We start from the raw sequence: 18,509 nt of genomic DNA, 5'->3' as shown, positions 1-18,509 counted from the left end.
AGCACTCAGCCTTCGGGCTTGGGTTCGACTAAGACATGAATACAAGCAAGCCAACATGGCTACCTCCACACATGGACTTGAAGGCTGTCTAATCTTAAATCTACATCTCCGCACAGGAACACTTTCCTTAACTAACCTATCTTCTTATTCTTACTAACGAAGATAATCAATAAAGTCGTTTATTAAATGTCAGAATGAAACTTCTCATCTTCATTTCTACAAACATTTTCACTGCTTAGCTGATAGATCGAATAGATCCATCTTAATATCCAGTTCTGCAATAAAATATGCAAATATTAGCTTAGAATGTTTTGTAGTTTCCTCCCTTGAATCATACTCAAGTATACCAGGGAACAAAGCAATGTATTCTTCTATTTACAGAAGTTGAAAAAAATTCCCTCAACACATCTCTTAAATTTTGGAATCAGCTTTTTTCTGGCTCTCCATAATTGTATTGTTTGCACAACTTTGGCATCATTTTCTATCAAAAGTCATTTACGATCATTGTCGTCTCAGACACCCTTGCTTTTGGTTGTTGTTAGATGAGATTCCCAAAATCACTCTCCATCTTTGCATGGCCTTTTCTTAATGTCATCTTATCAGCCTCCCAGAATATTCATAACAAAATAAGCCATATTGACTCGTGCAATAGTCATATCTTTCTCTTTCTTTTTGTTTACCCTGATAATACATGTTCTATATTCCTGGTGTAGAGACATTTATGTAGTTTTTTTTCACTTTTATGTATTCTTACTCTGATACTAATATCTGTTTTTCTTTTGTAGATCATGTCACATTAAATACTATCTATCATCTTCTGAATATCCTTTGTATATTTTAGTCATATTTGTCAAAAGAAAAACATACAGTTCAAATATATATGTTTCGTATTTACTTTTTGTTTCCATTTTGACTATATTTGAACTCCTCATAACACAGTATAAATAATAGCTACTACCTGTTTGCGAAAAAAAGAGAAAAAAAACATGTAGCAGCTATAAAAACGTAGAAATATAATTTTTTATTTTTTTACTTATCAAGATAAAAAGTCATATGGGATAAAGGTTAATCAAGTAATTAATTAAATAATAATAAGGATTAATAAAGGAATTAAACTTTAATAAGTGTTAATCACATGTTGATAATAAATAATTAAGATTCATAATATACAGATTTATACAAATAATTAATCAATTAAATAATAACAAGGTTTAATCGCAGGTTAATAAATAATAATAAGGATAATAAAAAAGATTAATAATAATAAGGAGTAATCAAGTAATTAATTAAATATTAATAAGGATTAAAAAAATGTCACTCAAGATAATGGATTGTTGGTTTAATGATGCTGAATTTTATAAGCGGGTTGATTAATGGAAAGGATATAGTTTAATTACAAAATAGTTTTAAAGTTGTGAACAACAATAGAGAGTCAGGTGAACCACGTCAGCCAGCCAGGAAAGAGAAAATGCTTAATTCTGAATTTTGGACATGGTATGGCCAAATTGAAAAAATGGATGATAGTTCTTGGGTTAGCAGGTGTAGAACAGTTTAGATAGCAGGTTCAGTTAACAGAAAAAGGCCTAGAAAAACATGAGAGGAAGTGATAAAAATGGACCTGAGGGATAAATGAAGACCTGACCAGAGATATGTTACTTTGGAAGTCAATCTTTTAAAGCTGTCCAACACATGCCATCTTATAAAATGGGCATTAAAAATGATGAGGATTCATTCACATCTTATGAATTAGATGATTCTATTGCTGGCACTAGTTTCCCTGATATTTTTCTTGTCAGAATTCGTACTAGAAAGAAACTGAATACTTACAAAAGAGGTCAAGTGAAGGTTGCCAGCATCCTAAGTGAAAGTGTTTTTCTGAAATAAATTGGAGTCAAACTTGACACATGCAAGTCGTCAGTTTATGTTGTTAACCATTTAGTCTCCCATGATGATAATGGGTTATGAGAAGTATTTATTGACATTGAATTTTAGGGTGGTCATGCTGTATTTTCTAGGGAAGCAGTTCTATGATAATGTGTATCAAATATTCTAAATCTTCCCAGGCAATACTTGGTGTTCTAATTAAATTTTCTTTTTAAATTGAATATTAACAATGATCTTATTCACTTGCCTCCCTACGAGGGCAAAGTTAAACACAAGGTCAGTTTTTAATGTAAAAAAAATTGAGTTCCTCAAAAAGGGAAACTCTAGATTTGAACAAAAATAATAATTACATCAGTGTAGAAAGACTTTTCATTCACTAACTCAGGACAGTATAGTCAAAATGTAGCATCTGAACAGATACACTTTATTCCTAGTTAAAAGGAGCATTTAACAGTGTTGATTGTTTTTACAGATCGTTTGGATGTGAATCTTTTTTATGATTTTGAATAATTTTTTTTTCTTTTCAGGAAGCGAAAACGATTAATGAAATAGAAGTGAAAGGTGTCGGTCCAATTGATGCTCGCACCTTGACCATCTGCAGTGGACTTGATTTGGTGAATATCACATATACACCAATGATTGCCAGAGAACCAGAAACGGCCAAGGTAAGGAAAACGAATTTTCATGGTATCTGAGGAGATAAGCATAAAATGAGATAGAAATTTGGATGAGCAAAGTTAGGGTGGAAAATGGATATAGCAGAAAGAAAGAAATAGAAAATTAATTCATGTTTAAAAAGTATGCATATATATATATATATATATATATATATATATATATATATATATATATATATATATATATATATATATATATATACACAGTGATGATCATATTTATTGGCACGGTAAAATAAAAGTTAAATTTTGTCTAATAAATTCTAAAAAGGGGATTAAATTAAAGAAAATAACAAAGTATATTATGTATTTTTAACTGGCCTTTCCGATACAGCAATCGGATTTTAGAAAAAATAAATAACAAAGGAACAACAAACATAATTGCAAAAAACCCTTGTTCAAAATTATTGGCACGGCTTTGTTTTTCTTTTAGTATCAGTATAATATCAATCAATTTCCGGTTTACGTGCTTTCTGAACTTTTTTATAGCCATATTATGCTTGTTTAACGCTAATTCAGTGAATAATTTTTTTCAGATAATTTTTAGATAGCGATTTATTTAAACTATTATAAGTGACTAAATTATAATTTTCAATCGCCATGGTTAAAACTAAGGAACACAGCGAAGACGTCAGGAAGCTTGTTGTAGCATGCCATACCAATGGGGAGGGCTATGATAAGATTTCAAAGAAGCTAAACCTTCCCAAATCCACTGTTAGAGCCATAATAAACAAGTTCAAATCGCAAGGCCACGTTATGAGTTTAGAGGGTAGAGGGAGAAAAAGGATTCTTTCCCCAAGAGATGAACGGAAAATTGTTTGACAAGTAAAACAAAACACAAGGATCTCTGTTGGGGAGATTGTTGATGAACAGAGCACCTCTGGAGTGAATGTATCTCGACATACAGTTGGTAGAGTTTTGAAGAGAGCTGGTTTAAAAGCATGTCGTCCGAGAAAGACTCCCTTATTGAAGCCTATGTACCTGAAAGCAAGGCTAGCCTTTGCAAAACGTCATATTGATAAAGATGTTGCATTCTGGAAACGTGTTCTATGGACTGACGAAACGAAAATAGAGTTATTTGGCCATAATAAAGTGTCTTATATTTACAGAAAATCTGGCGAAGCTTTCCTGCCTAAGAACACCATACCCACAGTGAAGCACGGTGGAGGCAGTTTGATGTTTTGGGGATCCTTTGCTGCCTCTGGACCAGGGCGACTTGTTAAGGTCACAGGTAGCATAAAAAAGGAAGATTATGTTAAAATATTGGATGAAACCTGAAAGACTCTGCTAAAGAGCTCTCACTTGATCGTCGTTGGTGGTTCATGCAAGATAATGACCCAAAGCATTCGGCTAAACTGACTAAGAAATGGCTTGAGGACAATCATATTAATGTTTTGGAGTGACCATCACAAAGCCCAGACCTTAATCCAATTGAAAATTTATGGAGAACATTAAAATTGAGGGTAATGCAAAGGAAGCCTAAGAATCTTATTCAATTGGAGGATTATTGTCAGGAAGAGTGGGCTAAAATTACTACTGAAGAGTGCAACAACTTGGTTGTAAACTATGAAAAGCGACTGAGGAAGGTAATCAAGGCCAAAGGCTATACAATTGATTATTAAATAAATCGTGCCAATAATTTTGAACAAGGGTTTTTTGCAATTATGTTTGTTGTTCCTTTGTTATTTATTTTTTCTAAAATCCGATTGCTGCATCGGAAAGGCCAGTTAAAAATACATAATATACTTTGTTATTTTCTTTAATTTAATCCCTTTTTTAGAATTTATTAGACAAAATTTAACTTTTATTTTACCGTGCCAATAAATATGATCATCACTGTATATAGACATCGAAACCCTATAGGATAAGGAGATAAAATTTCTAAAGTATACTTTGTCTTACTTAGAATAATAAAAGTCTTTGATATGAAACTCAAACATTTCACTTTAAAAAATGGTTTTTAAATTCATTGAATCACTATAATTTATTTGCTCTATCTTGTATATCGAGCAATTCTTATTTAGTTTAGATGGGATAATACTTAAAGAATATTACTGTCAGTAATATTTTGTAAATCTTATAATCACAGGTTTCCATACCAGCTGATTGTTAAATAACTTTATTCTGAAGTGTATGTATAATATATATATATATATAAATATATATGTATATGACAAAGTTTATCTTTCAAATTCCAAGATTTTGTTCATCTTACTATTTATTTATTTCAGCATGTTAAAAATGTTCAATTCTTGACAGCACCTGTTTTGTAGCACCGAACCATTCTAGAATTATTATGTCAAGTTTTGAATCTTTTAAAGTTAAAGATGGCATAAATATCACAAAAGCACAATTGCAACTACTTATATATAAACATCAGAAAAACCTACATTGATTAATCATCATTTCAACAAAGTTACTTGTTCCATCAAGGATTCAAAAATATTTACCCCATCCCGATGGCTGACTAGTAATGCACATGAAAATATCCATGAACAATTTTACAGAGGATGCCCTTCCTATCCAATACTTTGTTGTGATTAACTCTAAATGTGTCATCAACCAAAGTCAACAGTGTGCACTCACTCAATTCACTCATACAGTTTTTATGGGGCTGACACTCACCAAGTTTAAGCTTTACATTGGAGATCTATGTGACTTGAGCATATCTCACGAGTACCCATTGAGTAGACTGCAAGTTGGTTCAGGATTGCTAATTATGAATTTGTGGCGACCATGCACATCAGAAGACTATTCCACTATCTACTACCTGAGAACCCAACAGAGAGGAGATAATCACTCAACACCACAAATAAGCTCCAACTAGTGTGTACAAAAAAATATTTTTTTTTTTAACGATTCTAATGATTTTAGGCAATAATATGTACATATGTACACGGCCTGAAAAAATAGGCAGTAAAAAGAAATTAAAACAAGAAAAATATTTTAGAGGTTAATATGAGGAATCATTTTTGTATATATTTAACGTAAAATAATCACCTATTTCTGGGCCACCAGTTCTAATAATCACCCATTTCTAGACCAGATAGCGTTTTTAAGGAGTGTCTTTAAAAACGTTATCTGGTCTGGAAGTGGGTGATCATTACACATGTTGTGTTGAAATCATTAGAGATGTCGCTTCTATCATAATCATGTAAGTAAAAAACACTCTCAACCCATTGTAATGATCCGATGAAGATATTGATGAAATACCAACGTCTTCTGAGCGTAGTCCGACTAATCATCTTTTTTTTACTTTGTAAAATAAAAATAAGAGCATTTTTCCTGTTGGAAATGTGTACATCAGTTTCTTTTCTGAATTTCTTTTGTATTCTTTTTTTTATAGCAATGGTGTGAAGGCTTGCGGAAAATGACCACAAACTTTAAAGCGAAACATGTATGTCCAATGACATGTCTCAAGAAACAGTAAGTGTATAAATACGTAAATATATTGAACATGGAATCATAAACAATTGAAGTAATACATAAACAGGGATTAAATATTGGTAGATTATTCATTAAAAGGATTGTATGTGTTTTCATAATCTATTAAGGAGATTAAATATACAGAGATATTATGCTAATTTATTATTCTTAGTTATTATCCGTTTTAGTAAGGATTGAACAGTGATCCTTGGCCCTTTGGCTTAAAGCAAGTGATCTGTTCTGATACCACGTTTCATCATTTTCGCCTTTAGTCAGTGAAAGAAATTTTTCTAGACAGTGCAATTTTAATTTTTCTACCAATTGAGAGTGCTCTTTGTTTGGGGAGCTTAATAAACAGGAATTAAATATTGGTAGATTATTTAATGTTATTAATGTTACAATACATTCAGTCTGGTCAGGTTGAGCTGACCTTTTCCCGGATGTGCATGGTAACCCTGAGCAAGGTTACATGAGATGGCTAATTAATCACAATTTCATTTCTGAGCGCTGACCACTTATGAACCTGAGAACTTAGGCCCTCTTTGATGTGTGCTGTTTAGCTACCCATGCCTGTCTCACGCAGACATAAAGAATATACTCAGATTATTCCAGAAAAGTTTTTGCATAATCTATTAAATAGATTAAATACTCAAGGATATTATGCTAATTTATTGTTCTTACTTATTATCTTGAGCAAAGATTGAACCTTCAAGCCTACACAATAATTAATTACTAACCAATACTTTTAATTGCTATGCAATGGATCGATTTGGATAATAACTAAGAAAAAAATACTACACTTGGTCATGGTTGATGGAGTGAGAAAAATCTGCCCCTGTCAATTAAAAAAATGGTTCAGTTCAAAATTCCGTACTAGTTCCTACGATCAACAAGAAGCACCAGAAGATTATCAATCTTTATCCAAAATATTCCAAGCCATAATCTTTTTTTATGATTATTCGGATTGTTCCAACTGCTGTTCTCATCTTGAGTATTATTCGCATAATGTTTTGAATAGTATAAACTCTAACCGTCTGCAGATATATCTTGTGGAACTTGGGGAATCTTTCTGTTGAACTCAGTTATATGCACAGAACTTTAAACAGAACCCTGTATTTAATCCACCAGGATAGCATGCTCTCGTTCTGTCAACCATGACCGAGTAGTTTAAGTAATTCATAATTGTATTCTTAATATCACCTGCACTGAGGATTGAACTTACAACCCCCAAAGGAATATCACTTTGAACTGAGTTTTACTTAATACTTTATCCATTATACCAAGGATCCGAATAATCAAAATAATCAATCCTCAACTATAAACAATTCAGAAACATAATATTTTGTTTTAATTTATTCATTTATTTCATCTGGTGTCTATTTTTTGTTTTTATGTTTGTCCAAAACTTGCCACTGAAACATAAGGTATTACTATGGTAGGGACCAGATTTATAGGGAGCAACTTAGGTGGGGAGTTGAGAAGCAAGATGTTCAGATTATATTAAATTTCTCAATTGGAGAAATAGTAAGCAGGAAGGGAATTCCAAAGACGAGCAATCTGAGGAAAGATGTAGAAAATCTTCTAACATTTAGGGACCTCTACATTGAAGAGGTGGGATTTTACTGTTAGTCGGATGGATTAGGGGTATTTACTTTAAGGGGAGGAGTGCAAGTGCTGGAGTAAGTTCATTGGATCACATTCCATACATTCCATAGAAATATTTCTATCCTTATCACCTGCCAGGCCTGCATCTAGAGAGGTAACTCCAGCTTTGACCTTATAGCAACAGCAGATGATGCAATGCACCAGACTAGATGCAGAGCGCCATCATCTCATGAGACAGAAGGTTGCCATCATCATCATCAGCAAGATTGTTGCACCAGTTTAGATGTGACAACAATATTCCATGGGTGAATGGTGACTTTATGGAGATAGAAGATATTGACAGGTGTGAGGAGTTCTCTAGTCCAGTGAAAGAACCTTACCCTCTTTGCAGCAGACTTTACATCTTCTATGTATATATTCAATTTCATGTTGCCTAAGAATGTCAGCCAAAGGTTTTTGAATGTTAGACTCTTGGAAAGCTGCTGTTGGCCATAACAATCAGTGATCAGAAAAGTTTTTCATAGTTATGAAAGGAAAGGAGCTTTGTCTTCACAGAATTTTATATGACCATCCATTTTTGGTCTATTCTATTACAGACTGAAGGTCATTTTCTAAGGATTCAGTCAATGTATAGCATGTGTAGACATTTGATTTACTCTTATGTTGGAAATCGAGTGTGGTATTCTCAGGGACATGCCGACTTCATTTGTCTTTTTTAAATGTGGACTGCACAACAGCTGAGAATTGAAAATTGTGGATTTCACATTTTTGGCATGGATTGCAATGGTTTATCCTAAAACGTTTTTATATTGATCTATTATTGACTGGGTTATCTTAATAATATCCTTGTCAGATGTTTGGTCAAGTTTCACATACCAAAAAGTGTCCTTATGCATGACATCACAATCACAGGTATTCTCACTGTTGCCATTATAACCTTCCATTTTTGTTTATGCAAATCATATTGTAATGTTTGTTGTGTAACTTTTTGTACTTAGTTGATTTTTCTATTCATTTGATTGCATGAAGCAGAAGTCAATGCTTGGAATGTTTGGAATTGAGTCTGAAGTTAATTTTCTAATATTTTTTTCTAGTTGGATGAAACTATCTTTAATGGTTAACCCAAGTGGTAAAATCCCGGTGAGAAGGTAAGTGGCATATTTCTTATATTTAACAGTTTCTAATATTTGGAACAGTTATTCTCTATATAAGCTCACTTAGAATACCTGGAAAGAATAAAACCTAAACAAGTTTCAGAGCAGAAGTAATCAAAGAAAACTCAAATTAAGATTTAAAGTTACAGTGAAAAAATATATAACATGGAGGAATATCAGCAGCAGTGATTGGCAAGATCGTATGACAGACAGAAGTTAATGAATAACCAGATCGTATGACAGACAGAAATTAATGAATAACCAGATCATATAACTGAAAGAAGTTAATGAATAACCAGATCATATGACAGACAGAAGTTAATGAAGAATCAGATCATATGACAGACAGAAGTTAATGAATAACCAGATCATATGACAGACAGAATCAATGAATAACCACATCATATGACAGATAGAAGTTAATGAATAACCAGATCGTATGACAGACAGAAGTTAATGAATAACCAGATCATATGACAGACAGAAGTTAATGAATAACCAAATCATATGACAGACAGAAGTTAATGAATAACCAGATGGTATGACAGACAGAAGTTAATGAATAACCAAATCATATGACAGACAGAAGTTAATGAATAACCAGATCATATGACAGACAGAAGTTAATGAATAACCGGATCATATGACAGACAGAAGTTAATGAATAACCAGATCGTATGACAGACAGAAGTTAATGAATAACCGGATCATATGACAGACAGAAGTTAATGAATAACCAGATCATATGACAGACAGAAGTTAATGAATAACCAGATCATATGACAGACAGAAGTTAATGAATAACCAAATCATATGACAGACAGAAGTTAATGAATAACCAGATGGTATGACAGACAGAAGTTAATGAATAACCAGATGGTATGACAGATAGAAGTTAATGAATAACCAGATCATATGACAAACAGAAAGTTACTGAATAACCAGATGGTATGACCGACAGAAGTTAATGAATAACCACATCATATGACAGACAGAAGTTAATGAATAACCAGATCATATGACAGACAGAAGTTAATGAATAACCAGATGATAATGGTCAGCTATATTGAACAAAGAACAATTGAACAAGGAAACTTAAACGAGACTAATAACACAGAACAAGACATTTACTTTAATAAATGCTTAGGATGGAATCATATTCCCTTTTGATTTCTTTAAAGAACAATCCTTTTAGACATGCTCTCAATCAAAGTGGAACGCTGTGAAGAGGAGATGCTATTCCATTTGCTTTGAACAGCTTCCCACAGTTTGTCATTGTTCAAAAAGGTTCTTCCATCCAATGCACGAGATATTATGGACCAAATATTCTCGATTGGGTTTAAATCGGGGCTTTGACCTGGCCAAAATATCACATTAATTGAATTATCAGAAAACCATGATTTTCTAACTTTAGGAGTACAGGGGCATTACTGAAAAATAATGTTCTGAGATATTTCCAGCTTCTGGACACTTGGTAACAGTCCTGTTTCTAATATTCGAATGTATTCCTTTTCATTGGTTGACTTCTCACATGTAATAAGTTCCCCAACTTCTGCTGCAGTAAAAGTTCCCCATACCATTATCTCTCTATTCCCGTGTTTAACTGTCATTTTTATGCAACTTGGTGAAAATCTTTCTCCAGTTCTTCGATTGCACCATTTGGGAGCATCAGGAGCCTCAATAACAAGACAAAATCTTGATTCCTCTGACCAGAAAACATTCCTGAACCAGTCTGTATCTTTCTTGCTATAATATGAGAAAAATCTCTTTCTATCATTGATGTTCTTCTTAGATAATAATGGCTTCTTTGCACACCTTTTAAAAGAAAATACCATTTCTTTCATTCGTCTAGATATTGTATATTTAGAAAAAGAATTTCCAGCCCCTGTTTTGAATTCTTTGCTATGTCAACATAAGTTTTCTTTCAATCCTTCAAAACAGTTAATTTAAGTCTGTGGTCGTCCTTCAAAGTGAATGCTCTAGGGCGACCAGATCCAGATTTCCCTTTTACTAAGCATTTGACTTTGAACCATTGACCAATTCGCTTCATTACAGAAAGAGACGTTTTCACTTTTTCTTTTCTTAAAATATAAAAAATCTGCTTGTAAGTCATTTTGGACTGCCTTAATCCTGCAATTCGGTTTTTTATATCCTTGCCAAGATACGGTCCTGCCATATTTAGGATTAATTTTTCCACTTATTATTATATGGTATAATAATAATGATCTTCAAAATAGAAATTTTGAGTTAAAATTAACAAAAATTTATGGCAAAATATTGAAAAATCGATTTCTTTCTTCTTTCACTCTTGGCCCATTTTTTTTGCTCATGAGTGTACATATTTATTTAATTGTTACTGTGTCTTCCTCATTAATTATTTAAACACTAAAACCACAACATTGGCCTTAATCTTGAAAAAGACTATAGGTAGACAGTAAGAAGAGAGTTCCACAAGCCTGCAGTTTTGGGAGAAAAGCTACTGGAATAGGAAGCTGTAGTATAAGGAGGCATCAAAACAAGGGAAGTAAGGATCAGACAAATCTAAAGAACACATTCCACAATAGTATTTATAGAAAAGACTGAGAATAGCAACATCACATTCGTGCGAAAGATAAAGTGTGGAGCAAAGAAAGGGTGAAGCCAATCAAATTACAGATATGTTTCTATACCTGATCAAGAATCCTCAAATGGACAGAGATTCACTGATCCAAACATGACAATAGTGTTCCATAGTCTGATTGTAGGTGTGCAGTGATAGAGAATAGTCTCTATGATATGATATGATATGATATGATGTATGAGAAACTGTTTAGAGCGATGGATTATTAGTGCAGGTACTGAAAGCATTCTTCAAAATAGTATTTCTCCTCTTTTCTTGTTTCTTTTCTTGTTTTCTTTTTTTAATGTTTCCTTTTATAAACTTACAATTTAATTGAAGTAGTATCTCTTTGCCTTAATGATTTCACAATTTAACAGGGAGATCCCGAGCAATAAATTTTATTTTTGTTACTATAAAGTAATTGTCATTCAAATGTTTTTTTTATTATCATTGCAGTATCACTCGAACATTTGCTTCGGGAAGAACAGAAAAGATGATAATGCAGTGTCTAAAAGATCTAGGATTACCAGGAGGAAAGGTATGATAATTAATCTAATTGTGTTGAGAGGTAAGGGGGGAGGCATCTCTGGTAACCTGGTGACAAAAAAATGTGTAATTTGCTTCATTTATCTTTAGATTTGTGTTGGTGATTCTTTTTAGGTTGATTCTATGTTTTAATATTGTTTTAAAAGTAGAAATGATCCTCTGCTAAAATAATTGCTTACGTTTAAAATAGTTGCTGTTTGAGCATTAGATAATGTAAAGAGAATAAAATAAAAATCTATATTGAATTTCAACCAGACACCCACACTCTGATTATAACGTAAATTCAGACTTGACATGCACACACATTCATTTTTTAAACATGAATTTTTCCACTATACCACACACACACACACACTTAAATGTTTACACAATCTCTGATTCTTGTCCAAAGTACACCCTCCCCTCAATTTTTTTTTAATCTGTATAATGCACATAACCATGAAAGAAGGAAAATATCATATTCCAAAAATCACATAAATTGATCAAGTAGTTTAATTTTTAAATAAGAAAATCAAATTTCATGTTTAAACAAAGAGTGACTGTCTTACAACGTAATTTGGAAAACAGTATCAAGGAACAAGGTAAATAACTTCAAATAATTCAAATTTGTGAGATGTTTGTTTTTTATGATAGAATTCCTATTAATTGCTGAAAAAATATTTAATTTGTAAAAATAAAAGTACTTAATCAATTTATATGAATTTTGTAATATGATATTTTCTGTCCATCACGAATATATCATACACATTTTTTTTATTTTTGCTTTTTCATATTGAGGGAACTCTGAACAAGCACCTAATCTCTGACACAACAATAATTATTTTACATTACAAATCATGAGTTTTGGATTCATCTGTAATCCATAATAGTATTTATAGAAAAGACTGAGAATAGCAACATCACATGCGAAAGATAAAGTGTGGAGCAAAGAAAGGGTGAAGCCAATCAAATTACAGATACGTTTCTATACCTGATCAAGAATCCTCAAATGGACAGAGATTCACTGATCCAAACATGACAATAGTGTTCCATAGTCTGATTGTAGGTGTGCAGTTTTTGAGTCTCTTGTATTCACTTTTTGTTTTTATTAATATTCACCTGAAACATTGCATATTTCTACTGAGATGTAATGGTTACTGTGATTAAGAACTGATTTGTGGCAATCATTTTAAATAAGGAGTTGTGTAGCAAGATATTTGTTCACATTATATTTAAATTTCTGCATGTTGGTACAGTTGAGGGAGCAGTGAAAGAATTCCGAAGACAAGTGTTCCAAGAAGAAAAGCTATTAGATTAAAATATTTTCTGGCATCTGGAGACCTCTACAATGAAGGGGTGTTATTGTGCCACTAGTCGGGTTGATCATGGTATATGCATTGAAGGGTATGAGTGCAGTAAATTCGTCGAAGCACATTCTGTGGAAGTAAAATCAACACAGAGATAAAAAGCATTAAAACAATAAAACAAGGGCTGGGGCTTGGCAACCAGTGCAGGACCTATCATATTAAAAACTCGTATGCCCTTTCTCAAACGGGAAGATACCAGTGGTTGGTGCACCAGCTCAGATGTGGCAGCAGTACTCCATACATGGGTGAATGATTGCTTTAGGTGAATGATTGCTTTATGATGATACTCTCATTAATTTTGACGTATGAGGTCTGATACAACAATTAATTTGTTTGAAAATCCACACAAATGACTTGTTTATAGTGATGAAGGCTTTGTGCAGAACCAACTATATTTTTGGTACAACTGCTAATCTCAGTCAGTGCAATTGCTACCAAAATACAGAGTAGACAGTAGACTTCAGGTTTTTATATCAGAGTGTTCATTTTCTTAGATGTATGTCTTCACGAAGACCGAGGGCGCATCTCTCCCAGTGGATTAAACACTCCCCCAGATATCAACCTGGAAATGTCTACATCCTGATACAGTACATACAGCACTTAGCATTCCCAAATAGTCACCCATGTGGTACTGGCCAAGCTCATCATTGCTCAACTTTGGTAATCTGGCCTGAGCCAGTGTTTCAATGTGATTATGCCGTATATGATGGCTTTATAGAGATATAAGATACTGACTGGTAGTGTGATAATTCAGCTTGATCAAAACATTTGTAAAAAAATGTTAACTAGGTTATAATTTGTTTTTATATTCATCTAGCGGGGGTACCTGGTGTTGCCCGGGTGAGGTGTGTGTGTGTAAGGTGGGGAGGCGTTAATTAAAAAAAATGGAAAATAAAGAATAAGCGAACCTTATAACCTTGTTTAAATATTATAAAAAACAAAACAAAAAGACAACGAAAACAAAATAAAGAATAAGCAAACGATGTTAAAACTTTAAAAAATTGGAAAAACAAAATAAAACAGCAAACATGATGGAAAAAAAAAAGAACCAAAAAATAGCATAAATAACCCTATTTCATTTCAATATTAAAACCATAAAAAAAAATAATATTACATCACCGTTTGGACTTGCAATAATGACGCTGGTCCTTTACCCACTGAGCCAAGTGCACGTCAGTAAAATTGGGTCGGTTTTGATAAACTTTAAACTAATTCAAGAAAGAAACATGGTTTGCGCATGCATATTTGGCGATCATGTCATGAAGGAACAATTTTTTGCTACGCCTTCCTGTAGAAAAATGCCCAGTTGAGGATAAAGGAATTACTGTTTTAGCCAATTTTTCGATATTTGTCGTCTGAAGAGTCGGGCTTCAAAATGATACTGATCTCAAGAAAATCCGTCGCCTCTGTTGAAAGTTTTTGCGAGACATACAAACACACACACACATTTTTCCTTTTATATATATTGACTAGCGAGGGGTACCCGGCGTTGCCCGGGTGTTTGGAGGTGTTTGGGGTGGGGTTAAAAAAAAAGGTAAGTATGAGGATCGAACCCGAATCCTTGAGGCAAAGTTGTAAACTAAAGTGTGAAAAAAAAAAAGTGCGATGTTAACCATTGCCCCACCGCGAGATGCTAACGAAAACACGTTTGAATTTATTTAATTAGTTGGATTTAGTAGGTGCCCGTTTTAATGAGTTAATGAGGTCAAGTTTGATTGCGGGATAGTATTCATTTACTGCTGAACGCTTTTTTTTCCTACCCCCAAGATGTTATAGGAAAAAGACTAACCCACATGCGGCAAGCGACAAATATTGAATATTTATCTTCCCGAAATCGAGCAAATTAAATAGACAGGCGAGCTTCGTTGTTAACTGTGAGATATTACGATTTGTATGTGATATAAAAAGTTTTAAAAAGTTGTGAACCGACCGACCGCTAATCTGAAAGAAGCCTTTTGTAGACACACAGAAAAAGCAAACACACATACATACATACATACATACATACATACATACATACACACATACACACATACATACATACATACATATTCGCTTTTATATTTATAGATGGAATTCTAAAACAGTCACTCTTCCCGCTGTAAAACATTCACATCATAAAAATGATCTAGTTACAAACTTTTAATTTCTTCATTTGTAATAAGCCAGTGCAGACTTAGAAAATCCTATATGACAGCAACATGTCAACAAAATCAGTTTTCTACAGAATTCTCAAATCAACCATACCTTGAACAAACATAACTTTTATACTCAAATTATATTAATTGTTGCAGTGGTTCTTCTACACAAAGATACTATCATCACCCACGCCACAGATACACAACACATAATTCTTCAAGCTGACTACTTCTTTCCATTGTTTCTTTATGGCAATTTTCAATAATAATTTAATCTTTCTTTTTCTCATTTCAGAACGATGAAATAGAAAAGTCAGCATTTACATTCAACAAGTTTTATGAACTTTACCACAAAATATGTCCACGCACAGACATTGAGGATCTCTTTAAGGAACTGTGAGTCACTCTAAACGTTTCTCATTTTTTCATTTTATCTTTATTGCTTTAATGGAAATGTAAACTATTATTTCCAAAAATTGAGCTAAAACTAAAAATTTTGTAATAACATTTAAGAATGAACAGCATTACAAGGGGCATGCAATAAGTAATGCCCCTGACCAATTTCCCATAGAAGAAGAGCAACGAAACTTGGCACAGTTATTAGTCTTTCTCTACATAGGAACCACCCAGAGTTATGCATTTCTCCCATTGTTTGATGCAGCTCTGGAGACCGTTTTTGTAGAACAACCCAGGTTGGTCCTCCAACCACGACGTGACTTCAGAAATCAAGGCTGCATCATCTGGGAAACGCTTTCCTTTCAAAAACAACTTCATGGCTGGGAAGAGGTGAAAGTCAAAGGGTGCAAGGTCAGGAGAGTAGGGAGGATGGGGCAGGATTTCATAACCATACGCCCATGCTTCTGATCTGGCGACATGCGAGTTGTGGACCGGAGCATTGTCCTGCAGGAGGAGGGTACCGTTGCTGATCTTGCCCCGCATCTTGATTTTGATAGCTTCCCTTAATTTCCTCAAAAGTGAAGCATAATAGGCTCCTGTAATTGTGGTACCCTTTGCCAGGAAATCTGTCATCACTACTCCGTCCTGGTCCCAGAAGACTGTGAGCATGACCTTGCCAGCGGAGCGCTGCACCCCTGCCTTCTTTGGAAGTGGTGAATCCAAATGCTTCCACTGCATTGACTGGGCTTTGGTCTCTGGATCATAGTGATGGACCCAGGTTTCATCCTGTGTAATCAGTCTTTTGAAAAACTTTGACTCATCTTCTTGACACATCTCCAAATTCATCCTCGAGCACTCGACGTGTTCTTGCTTCTGGAATGGTGTGAGCAACCTGGGAATCCATCTGGCAGACACATATGCAAATGGTCATGAATGATAGTTTCCACAGACCCTGTACTAATCTTGACATCTTGGGCTATTTAGCAAATAGTAATGCGCCGATCTTCCAAAATGGCAGCCTCAACTTGACGGACAGATGCCTCATCAATGGCAGAAGCGGGGTGACCAGGTCTGGGAGCTGTTTCCACAGACTTCCGGTCATGTTTGAATTCACGATACCAGCATTTTACAAGGTCATATGATGGGGCCTTATCACCATAAGTTTCTTTCATTTCAACAAGAGTGTGCGTCCTTTCAAATACAAAAACCGGATCACTGCTCGACATTCAACAAGCTCCATTTCACACCTGACTCAGTTCAAACACCTGTAAAACAGAAACCACAATTAGTTCAGAGCTGTAATTTGCCACATAACCCTTAGAGATATAAATCATTGCACATGCAAAATTTCAGCTATCTCAGATAAATGGAAGTGGGTCAGGGTCATTACTTATTGCACGCCCCTCGTAATTCAGAAATAAACTTTGAAATATAGTGTATATCTATAATGAGGAATTAATTTTTTTTTGTTTATTTTTAAAATCTAAAATAAAATTTTTTTAATATGTTGCAAATCTATGAAGAGAAGTCAACTTTTTTTCTTAATTTGAAATACGTGGAATATCTATAAAGAGCAATTAACTTTTTGTATTTTTTATTTGTGACATATTTATGAAGAAGAATTTTTTTATTGGAAATCTGCAGCATTTATGTAAAAGAATGAACTTTTTCGTGTTTTTTTTTTATTAAGATATGTGCCTGTAATAAGGAATTAAATTTTTTGTTTTTTTTACTATATCAATGCAGAAAAACAATACAATACTTATTCTGAAAAGGAGGAGAAAATGTGATATAGATGCTAACAAGAAATGAGAAGGTATAAAGTTTTGTTGGGAATGTGAATAGTTAACCAGGACCTGAGGTTAGGTTTTGTTTCTGCAATTTATCTCAATTTATCAGTAAAATCATACTAAGTATGATTTTACTAATACATTGAGATAAATTGCAAAATTGTGTTCTCACTTGCAACGAAAATTTAACTTCAAATTTTTCTATGTCACATAGTTATAATAATAATCAGATGTAATTGATATTAATAGTATAACAGTTCACATCAAAACCAAACTCCCGACATTATAGCTCTCGATCTGATGCACCACATCTACAACTGATCCCCAAAACATTAACATGCATGTGATCATCCCCGTCATAATTGGTATTCGCTTCCAAACAAAACCACAACTTTAGTTTAAAAACAATTAACAGATGGTTTTTTTTTTTATATATTTTTATTTTTATTTTTTAAGTTAAAATGATACCCATTTTCTTAGGGTGAATAGCAGAATTGCAAAATGAGATCTTCTATCTGAGCCAACTAAAAACACAAATGCAAGCTGACACAACAGACCACTGAAAATAAATTGTTCCCCAAATGTCCAATTCCAACTGTTTGTGTCATGCCCAGATGATCGATTCTGACTGCTTCCAAATTCAATTTTCATCACTAATTGGAAATATTAAACTCTGGACTTTGTTAGTGGTCACCATTCAACCACTAAGAAGCTCATTATGTAAAATATTCACTGGAGATAACAGATAGGCAGTGTCCATTAAAAGGGATTTATTTGGAGCACATCTAGGAACATTATTTTTCCCACTTACATTGTTGTCTTAACATGATTCCCTGTTTAAAGAGACACTTATTTTATTTTAAACAAAAAATATCTCCTGAGTCGCTGGAGTTCAACCAGAAATATTTTCAATTCTGTGAGTCTCCCTCTTTTTCTCTTGACTGGGCA

General features: G+C 33.6%; 1 protein-coding gene across 12 annotated transcripts in view; it reads left to right on the top strand.

Annotated features, from left to right (window-relative positions):
* LOC145256191 (1-phosphatidylinositol 4,5-bisphosphate phosphodiesterase beta-4-like) overlaps positions 1–18,509 on the top strand; it is a 521,907-nt gene that overhangs the window by 338,632 nt on the left and 164,766 nt on the right. For all 12 annotated transcript variants that reach the window (XM_080114792.1, XM_080114794.1, XM_080114783.1 and 9 more), the window contains 5 exons: positions 2,412–2,549; positions 5,908–5,987; positions 8,687–8,740; positions 11,802–11,883; positions 15,671–15,771. In XM_080114792.1, coding sequence (XP_079970918.1) covers positions 2,412–2,549; positions 5,908–5,987; positions 8,687–8,740; positions 11,802–11,883; positions 15,671–15,771 — 455 coding nt within the window. The remainder of the gene's footprint in view (positions 1–2,411; positions 2,550–5,907; positions 5,988–8,686; positions 8,741–11,801; positions 11,884–15,670; positions 15,772–18,509) is intronic.

The sequence above is a fragment of the Euprymna scolopes genome, chromosome 32 (assembly GCF_053919585.1).
Source record: "Euprymna scolopes isolate OS-2025 chromosome 32, ASM5391958v1, whole genome shotgun sequence".
Taxonomy (NCBI): Eukaryota; Metazoa; Mollusca; class Cephalopoda; order Sepiida; family Sepiolidae; genus Euprymna; species Euprymna scolopes.
This window is presented reverse-complemented; position numbering and strand designations above follow the sequence as displayed.